At 38.4% G+C, this 10103-nt stretch overlaps 1 protein-coding gene across 1 annotated transcript in view; it reads right to left on the bottom strand.

Moving 5' to 3' along the window:
- LOC136885334 (GRIP and coiled-coil domain-containing protein 2) overlaps nt 1–10103 on the bottom strand; it is a 105041-nt gene that overhangs the window by 77240 nt on the left and 17698 nt on the right. Inside the window, exons 4-5 of the mRNA XM_068230286.1 lie at nt 9190–9273; nt 6525–6762 (exon numbers count right to left, since the gene is read on the bottom strand). Coding sequence (XP_068086387.1) covers nt 6525–6762; nt 9190–9273 — 322 coding nt within the window. The remainder of the gene's footprint in view (nt 1–6524; nt 6763–9189; nt 9274–10103) is intronic.

The raw sequence follows: 10103 nt of genomic DNA, 5'->3' as shown, positions 1-10103 counted from the left end.
TACAAATGCATTGTAAAACACTTTAGTCCACATTAAAATTCTTGGATTTGACTAGGCACTAGTCTTCTGAAATAATGAGAATAAACTCATTTAAGAAACTTGATAATAATGCTCCAATTCTATAGAGGTTACATTATACAAAATAACAAATGTTTTAAAAATTATCAAAAGATTATGTTCAAACCACAAGCGAAGCAACCTAATAACGGTGGTTGATGGTGGTGGTGGTGATTATTGTTTTAAGAGGAAGTACAACTAGGCAACCATCCTCTATTTAACACTAATCAGAGGGAAAATATGGAAGGGGCCCGACACTTCGAAAAATGAAGGTATCGGTCAAAGAAAGGCAAGGGCCACGGCGGGCGTGAAAATGAAAGACTCCCTAGCCCTCGCAAACCTAATAGCATCGGGGTCGGAAAAGAACAAGTGTTGATCAAGGGAGGTCGGATAGGATAGATGAAAGTGAGGAGCCTAGCACAAGTAAGTGGAAGCAATGCCAGGACTCAGCTAAGGGCCCCGTGGTCGCCAACCCACGCTCCAAAGTTCAGAGCCCCTGATGCCCCTTTTAGTCGCCTCTTACGACAGGCAGGGGATGCGTGGGTGTTATTCTACCGCCCCCACCCACAGGGGGATAACGGTGGTTGAGATGCTCAAAAACAATATTTAACGCCCTTAAGGATGGACGTAAACTCACTTCAAGAACTTCGGGATATCCTTCAAATATTCCATCTTTGATGATCGATCATTTTGACTACTTAGCTGTTTAATGAACTACACGCACCAGATTCATACTATAAATCATCAACAGACAGTAATATACATGTTACCCTGAAAATGAAAACCTTCAACCTGTTTTCCAGTCACTGACCCGCTCAGGGATGGAATGAATGAAGCCCCCATCTTGCAGCGAGGATAGGAATTGTGCCGGCTACCAAGGCCTGTCGCACTCCTCTGGGGCAATGATTAATGATGGACAGATGAAATTAAATGAGAGTGGAGAGTGTTGCTGAAACGAACGATGACAGGGAAAACTGGAGTACCCAGAGAAAAACCTGTCCTGCCTCCACTTTGTCCAGCACACATCTCACATGGAGTGATCAGAATTTGAACCACGGAACCCAACGATGAGAGGCCGACGCACTGCCACCTGAGCCAGTGAGGCTTACATGTCACCCTCATAAGACAATGTGTTCCAGACAAAATAATTTCTTCATGGCCTAATTTTAAACTATTGTTTTTGAGCATGTCAACATCCATTATCAGGTTGTTCTGCCTGTAATTTGAACATAATCTTCTGCTTATTTTTTAAAACATTTGTTATTTTGTATGACACAACTTGTACACAATTTGGAACAATCCTATAAAGATTTTTTAAATTAGTCTATTCTCATCATTTCAGAAGACGACAACTGGCTTTACATCGCACCGACACAGATAGGTCTTATGGCAACGACAGTATAGGAAAGGGCTAGGAGTGGGAAGGAAGAGGCCATGCCCTTAATTGCCTGCTGTGAAAATAGGAAACAATCTTCAGGGCTGCCGACAGCGGGGTTCGAACCCACTATCCCCCGAATGCAAGTTCACAGCTGTGCGCACCTAACCGAACGGCCAACTCGCCCGGTATATTTCAGAAGACTAGTGTCGAGTGAAATCTAAGAATGTTAATGTGGACTGAAGTGTTTTACAATGCATTTATACTTTTAGCTCAGGGTTTACAAACCCCATTTTATTTAATGATTGTGTCCTTATTTTAGTTTAACTTGTGTAAATGAACAGCTGACCAAGTCAAACGGTCAAAACTAGTCCAATTCGTAAAAAATATATGTACTGATTAGGTGGAATAAAAGGAAGTTACAAACCAAGACTGTAAAAAGTGGTGGTGATGGTGGTGGTAGCAGTGGTGTACAGTTGAAACTGCTAAGAGCAAGAAACACCCCATAACTCAGAACCAGAGGGATACAGCTCTGGAAGGTATCTTGGGTGAAAACGAGAAGAATGAACAGATTAAGTTGCCCAATGAACAGATCTTCTTAGGATCAGAAGAACCGAGATGGAGTGATACTTGAGGGTGCCCACACTACAGGCAGGGAAAAGAAGAATGGGTTTCCTATATGGATGAGTAAAAGAGTGTTAACCTCCAGCTAAAAGGTTCATTTATGGAAGAGGTAGCTGCTATTTTTGAGAGCAGAGTAAAAAAGGCATATCAGCATGTAAAAGATGGCAAAACATTTTTATTTACCCAAAAATATTTATTAATACTTGGGTGAAAATTCCAACCAGGGAGGATCTACCAGGATTCAAACTTCACCAAAAGCTAAGTAGTAGGCATATCAACTGCAATATTTCATTCACACTAACAGGTTGCACCGTTGTAGTTTCAGTCAGTACTTCCCACAGAGTGTCCAAGCATCACCTAATCTGTTTAGTGGGGTTCTTTTAAATACTAACATGCCATATTGTAGATTTTCCCATCATCAAAAATCCATCAAACTAAACTGGAACTAAACAAACAATCACAGGTGCAAGAGGCTGCTGGCACACCAATCACTCAATCAAACACCACCAGAAATTTTAATGATAGGGGAATAAATTAACAAACAGTTGAACACATCACCATCAAAGTTCAATCAGTGTGAAATGCACCTGGAAAACACAGTTTCTTGAATTTCAGTTCATGAAAGATTACGTCCCATAACCTCGTAGGGCAAGTCTGCTTTCCACATCCCACCCTTTAGTGGTCATTTATTTTTACCTTGTTTGATCTCTACTTGTTCTATATTTAATAATTTCTCATGCTTTTTTAAATGATGATGATGTGTTACCCACTTAAAGGTTACAAACAAAGAATTAAGTACTCTTTTGTGCCACATTGAAGCATGTTTAAATTCTAGACCTTTAACCTCTCTCTCTCTTTCTCTGACAATCCTGATGATCTGTCCCCTCTAACGCCTGGTCACTTCCTTATTGGTTCTCCCCTTTTAAGCCTATTTGAAGTTGATTTAATTAATAGGTTTCTAATCCATTCACTGCCAAACCAACTTACAAGCGTTTCTGAACGCCGTGCCTTGTTTGCCAAACCCATATATTTACGTTTTGTTGCAATGCCCACTTTGCAGACCCATAAATGTACAGGATATATCATGTTTTGAATTTCCACGAAAGGTTCAATTTTTACAAATATACCACTCCATTTTGCATGTTTTGAAAGTGATTTGATGTTATTTCATCTTTGCTCAAGTGTAATATCTTTCCAACTATCGTGTAGCCATCATGGCGTCTGAAAGTAAACATTCACATTTTAAGTTTTATTATTGTGTCTTTCAGTGTATTTAGCTTCATAGTAATATGTTACCAAGTTGTTATAGATTTTATGAGTATTGGTGATCTACATGATGTCTACCCTCATGCCTGTGCATATTTTGTGGAGTGAAGCAGCACAGCACCTTAAACCCCTCCCTAATATATCATACTAAGTTGTAGTGAAAATAATTTGCATTCCATCATATATCGTACTAGGTTGTACCTGTGTTTTATGAGCAGGACAAATGCGTTGATTTAGGAGGTTATACCAATGAAAGTAATAGCTACAGCAGTGGCGGTAATGATTTTGAAATAGAAATCGAAGGATTTGAAGATGAGGAGTGTTAACCCTTTCCCACAGACTATCTTTGACTCACTGTTTGACGAAACCTAGAGTAATAATTTGCTTGTCAGGTACAGTGTGGAGTACCTTCACTAAATAATTTATTCTGTAAAAACCACTTAAGATATTGCATTCAAATTTTGTAACAATGGAAAATACACTATAGTTATTCTAAAATGATACAATGAAATCACCTCATTATATGCAAGACCCTCTTCCCTGTTCAGAATGAAACATCAAGAAGCATCCAATATGATGCATAATGTTAAATTGCTTGTTCTTGAAGTCAGTCTGACTTGCTGGACCTGATGGGGCTCTTATTTTCTTGGTAATGCATAGAACGAAGGAATTCACCCTGAATCTGCCAATTTATTTCATTTTCAGAATCAGTCGGATTAAGATATTTAGATAGCAAATCATACTGCCCCTCGGACATTCAAATTATAAACAATTTTTCACTGAATGGGATTGGAAGATAAACTGACATTAGTTGGAATATTATGTAATTAAGTAGAGGCTCAAAGTAAGAAACAGAATTAACTGGAGGATTAAAATTGATAATTATGTTTTGTACAAGTAGGCCTAATATTTTAAGAGGAGACAGTACCTGAATGAACATTTCCTGTCCTGTGCCGTATTTCGATTTTCCTCAGATTCATATCCTATCCCAACTGCTTCCCGTACCATTTTTATTATCATACCTACAACTTCAAACTCACTACCATTGCATTTGTCAACATACTGATCTAATTTGTAACAAATATCCTCCGCACTCAACTGGTTATGAGCAGCCATGTTGCTGCAATGTGTTTACATTCAGTCAGCTGTTTGTTCTATCTACGAAAACGTATAAAAGAACACTTTATTTTAGGATTCCGTACATGCCAGTTGTATCTAGGAAGCGTAGGGAATTCACTGGTTTCAAAAAGTTATATGTTCGGCCGACAGATGGCAGAGAAAGTCGGTTTGAAAGTCGAGTACGCTTTACTACGCAACCTGCGGGAAAGAGTTAAATGCAGGAAGGTGATGGACCTCCGCCGGCAAAGATAACTCACCGAATTAGGCCTACGCCTGTACAGTGATCTAATAATTTGGATTATATCAGACCGGATCCCTTCACTGAAGATCAAAGTGCTTTCCACAACTTACTTGCAGGATGAAGTGCGTTGGACTAGTTTTCACTGTATTTTGGAGATAACTTTTTTTAAACTTCTAGCAGACAATACAAACTAGTACGCAAAAATGAAGCAATAAAACTAAGAGGATTAAAAGTGGGAACCTAGAAGTATATCATTTGTATTATAGTGAAAATAAACTTTTCAAAATTAAATATGCCCTTAGAAATAAAAACAAAACTGTTATATTTGAACTATTATTTTAAGCTGTCAGAATTAATCCACCCAATTTTGGTTAGTGAAATTTTAATTTTTCTTTGCCACTGTGTCACATGCATCCCTCATAAAAATTACTGGTATATAGGAGTAGTAGTTTTATATTTACTACTGTCCAAACATCAGTTCTGGAGATGTAAAGAGATGAAGACGATGCTTGTTGTTTAAAGGGGCCTAACATCGAGGTCATCGGCCCGTAATGGTGCGAAATGAGACAAAATGAAATGACAAATTATAAGTCCAAAAACATCAACTGACCACAATTCAAAACATGAGGATGGATGGATGGATGGACGGACGGACGGATATGAATTTAAAACAATCAGTGGAACCGACCCACTGTACCTCACATGCACAGAAGCTGATAGAACAATAGTATTACTGACCAAGGGACTGTATCTATAGCACAATACTGAATCGATGATACTTTTAGTCGAAAGGAGTCCAAAATCCAAGTCAGCGGCCCGTTACAATGGTACTTATCGCTAGGAAAGTAGAACCATGGTATTTGTCATGTTGCGGTACTAATCAAGAGTAGTGTAGACTCAAGGTATTCCACATATTATGGTACTACTCACAGGTAATGAAATTCGCACATGTATTACAAACCTATGCTGTTTAGCACATTGTGGCCCCATTTACAGACAACGCAAACCTATGGTGTTCATCACATATGGGTAATAACCACAGGGACTCGTACTATCATGTGGTGTTCCTCATATAATGGGTACTAAATCACAGGCAAGCCAGAACCATGGGTTCCCTCATCCCATGGTGTCGTTCATATACTGCTACTAATCACAGGTACTGTAAAAGCCGTCGTGCTCTTGTTTGCTACTAATCGCAAACCTATTTGGTACCCAACATAGTGGTACTACGTGCAAGTAAAAGCGACCCTTGTTGTTCCCCACGTGTTGGTACTAATCACAAGTAGTTTCATGGTTCTAATTTGATCATCCCTTGGTTGCCCTTTTTAGTTGCCACTTATGACAGGCAAGGGATACCGTGGGTGAATTCTTTGCCTGCGTCCCTCACCCACAGGGGGTTGTGTGTTTGGTCCGCGAGAGGTATTTTATTTCCCTCAAGTCTGCCGGCAAGCCGGTTAGGACCTTCCTATCCACCAACTGAGACACGGCATGTGGGAGTATCACCTCTCCCCCTGCTATGCCAGTATAGTAGGTTCGTGGAGTTGTAAAGAGAACAAGGATGTCTGGAAAGTTGCATGTGAGTAGCCTCAAAGATCCGAGGAAGATTGTTAAGACTGTTACAATGCATTGTACGCGTAATAACAGTCTTGCGGCTTGATCTTCTCGATTTCAAATTTAAACATCCCACATCCAACAAGGTTTATCAACAGTACCCAGGAAACTGGAACTGTGATATTATTATTATGATAATTATGATGACGAAACATATAGAATAAATTTAAATAAGTATTCTTACCGAAAGATAAACCTTCAAGCAAAATATCTCCTCCACTAGATACTCACGTCCAGAGCGAGTGCGGAGCAGCCTGACTTCCGTCTCCACTTCATCGAGATGCTGTAGTAAGTCGTCGTTCTCCTGGACAAGCCTCTTGCACTGTCGCCTACTGCTCTCGGCAGATGTCTCCAGTTCATCAAAGCGAGCCTGCAGCTGAGTTAACTGCTGACGAGCCCGCTTCTCATCTTGCTTCGCCTGGTCCAGTTGATCCTCAATGGATGAACTGTGCTTCAGCATTTTGTCCATCTTAACAACAACACAGGAGGATGATTTCCTTTGGCCAATTTTGTAATAAAAATAACAAAAATTCACATAAATAATGTTATTTTAAGGTTCTATTAAATAAATGCTGTTGATGAAATTATTTCCATTCTGTATTTAGTTTTAAATTCTTCTTGAAGCATTTTCCCAAATTCCACATTGGATTAAGGATAGTACAAATTTATCCTACACTTCCCACACATTAAGACTAAAGATCTGTTGACATGGCCCGTTAATGAGTTTTAAAGCCTGCTCTCCTGACGAAGCCGGGAAGCAGAAACGATCTTGAACAGGTGGATCTAGAAGAAGTGAAACTGATGAAGAGAAAGCCTGCCCATTTAAAGATGGCAGTGTATGTTTTGCATGGTGAAAAATACACAGTTTTATATCTAATTCTGAAAGGCAAAATTGAAGGGCGCCAGGGAATAGGCAGGAGGAGAACAACATGCGTAAGAATATTAAAGACTGGACAGGCATATAAAGCAATGAAGAACTCAAAAGCACTCTCCACATTGATCGCCAACATCCAGGAGACTGGGCAGGGCATATAGAAGAAGTGTATGGAGATAAGGAGATTATCTTTGTCCTTTTGTGTTTTCCTGTTCATCCTTTTCTCCTCTTTCTGTTGCTACTCCCGATCAGGGGCGAAGAGTCAGGGGAGACAGGGTAGACAGCGTGTACCCTTAACAGTTTGTGAACGAAATACTGTCTAGTTAATTCAATTATTTTTAGAACGTTAGTTATTTTCACCTTCATGACGTTATCGTATTCCCCGCTTTACTTATTTTCGTCTCACTTCGGCAATGTCAGGGCTCGCGTCAGTTACACGAAGCACGTAGGCGAAAGTAGACGCTGTCCATTCTGTGTATGATCCCTTTGATTTCAGATAGAGCAACACTAACGCTATCTGTAGATGCTAACTGTGGAACTATGACTTTCCTATAGCGAGATTTCTCCGCCCAGTAGACAGACTTGCCAGCGTCTCGTCTTGCTCTCATTGGCTAGTATTTGGATCCCAGGTATAAAGGTGCTCTTATTGGTTATGCTTTTAATGTAGTTAATTTGAATTTATTTTATTATAAGACAGTATAAAAATAAAATAATCATATTCAAATACGAAATATACCAAACTTACACCTAATAAATGAATGACAGCATGAAAACCCTTCAAGTAAATGCATTTCCTTGCCCGCCATTATTAGTTAAGGTATTATATAACCCCCACAACATTCTGAATAATGAACTCCAGTGTGTGCATACGGAAACAACAAAATTGCTTAACTAGATGCCGTATATTCCGTTAACGTCAGTTTCTAGTGAACGCGCTATTAATGCCTTGAAACGAATTAAAACCTATTTAAGGAATTCAGTGACCAACCAGAGACTTCAAGAGGAGGGTAATAGATATATTTGCTGAAATGAAGGACAGGCGGATTGAACTTATTTACAAGAATATTGTTTAAGGTGACTTGTACGAAAATCTATTTATTTCTTATTTCTCTTATTAAATCTACATAGCAATATATAACAACTCCCACTGCCCATTTAGTCTATATTTAAAAATAAAATGAGTGCATGTAGGATTATAGGTTGTTATAGGATTTGTCTTAGTTTCAGTCATTAATATAATATTGCATGTAGATCTGTATGCGTCGAAAACAAAATTCCATATATACACTGATGTGATTAAAGTAGTTTAAATTAAAAACAAATCTCTGTCTCCCCCCTTACTTAGTCCACGCTTCGCCGCTGCTCCCGATCCTACTAACCTGTCACTGTGTTAATCCAAATTACTTTTATGCAATCCTTTTCATGTCGCTATCTTTCTACATACAGAATTACAAATTTTGTCACTTGTCTGCTCCAACACGTTCCAATAAGTTATTTTCCGATTTAAATTTTGACGAGGACATTTTTTATGGTGTTAGAACATGTTCTTTGTTACATATAATTCTTACCAAACATTTGACAACACTTCGCAAAGGGACCTAAAATTGGAGCAGGGGTTAGGGGGGGAAGAAGGCATTCAAAAATTATTTATGCCAACAAAACTCCATTTAGTTATAATAGTCAAAATTGAAGTATATATAGATATACACACCTTCATTTAAGATAAAAGAGTTAATACTGTACTATTTCCAGCAACGCTGGATGTAGAGAAAAGTTGAAATCGCCATTGAATTCCCTGTTTACAGATTCAAATATATAAGGCTAATACAGGACAGAAAACTAATCCATTATATAAATTCAAATGACCTTAAGATCTAAGAGGTTTGCTGTCAATGCAAGAATTTGTTAGAACAAGGTGATCTCTCTTTAAATTAATAAACACGACCAATACTTAAGTTATCATCATGTAAGTTTTCTACACATCTCATGGTAGTCTGAATGATATGATATAATTTCACTTACCTCCATAGTAAGACGCAGTTTCTGTTCCGTGAGTGTTGCCACCATCTCCTGCAGTGTGTTGAGTTCAGTCTGACAGGGAGATTCCTGAAAGAAGAGATATTCGATTAATCACATTGAAACTATAGGTCTACCCTTTGGAACAAAACACTGCATGAATAACGACGGCATGTTTAAATATTTTAGCAAAGATTGCACGAAACTACTCAACAGGTATCATAGGTAGTGATGGTAGCTCGTTAATGAGTCTTTCATAATTAACACTTCACTCCTATGAAGTGTGAACTAACCACTCAATTTCAATGAAGTAGTTCAAACACTTCACAGTTCTCACACTTCATAACGTTCACGACTCATTTGATTCGTCTGTTGCTCATTCACTCTCTTCTCCCTCCCACTATCTGCGCCATTCATTAGCACTTCCTTCTTTATATGAGACACGCTTCCCTGTTTATCTTTTTCTTGTCCTATCACCCATCGTCCAGATCAGGGATGGCGAAGCTATGACACGCGTGCCAATAGACGACATGCGAACACTTCTGTGGTACCTGAGACTACATACTAACATATTTTAATGCTTTCAACATGTAATAAATTGTTTGAAAACCTAGCAACAGCATATTTTAGCATTACGCTTCAATAAAGAAGTATGTCTCAATTAATTCTATGTTACAAATGTTATTAGGTCAAAGCAAAACTATACCTTATTCTTAAAATTGACCTTTTTTTTTTAAATTTAATTTTCAGTGATATTTACAAAATAAAATCATGAAACATTCAGTCGATTAGATTTAAATGTAATGCAATCTAATACCTATATGAAGTCAAATGATTGGTTTCATGATTTTAAAGGAAGTTAACAGATAGCACACTAAACAGTAGAAAGTCAGTAAAGTCACTAGTCGGTAAAGGTTTGC

The sequence above is a fragment of the Anabrus simplex genome, chromosome 14, assembly GCF_040414725.1.
Source record: "Anabrus simplex isolate iqAnaSimp1 chromosome 14, ASM4041472v1, whole genome shotgun sequence".
Lineage (NCBI taxonomy): Eukaryota > Metazoa > Arthropoda > Insecta > Orthoptera > Tettigoniidae > Anabrus > Anabrus simplex.
This window is presented reverse-complemented; position numbering and strand designations above follow the sequence as displayed.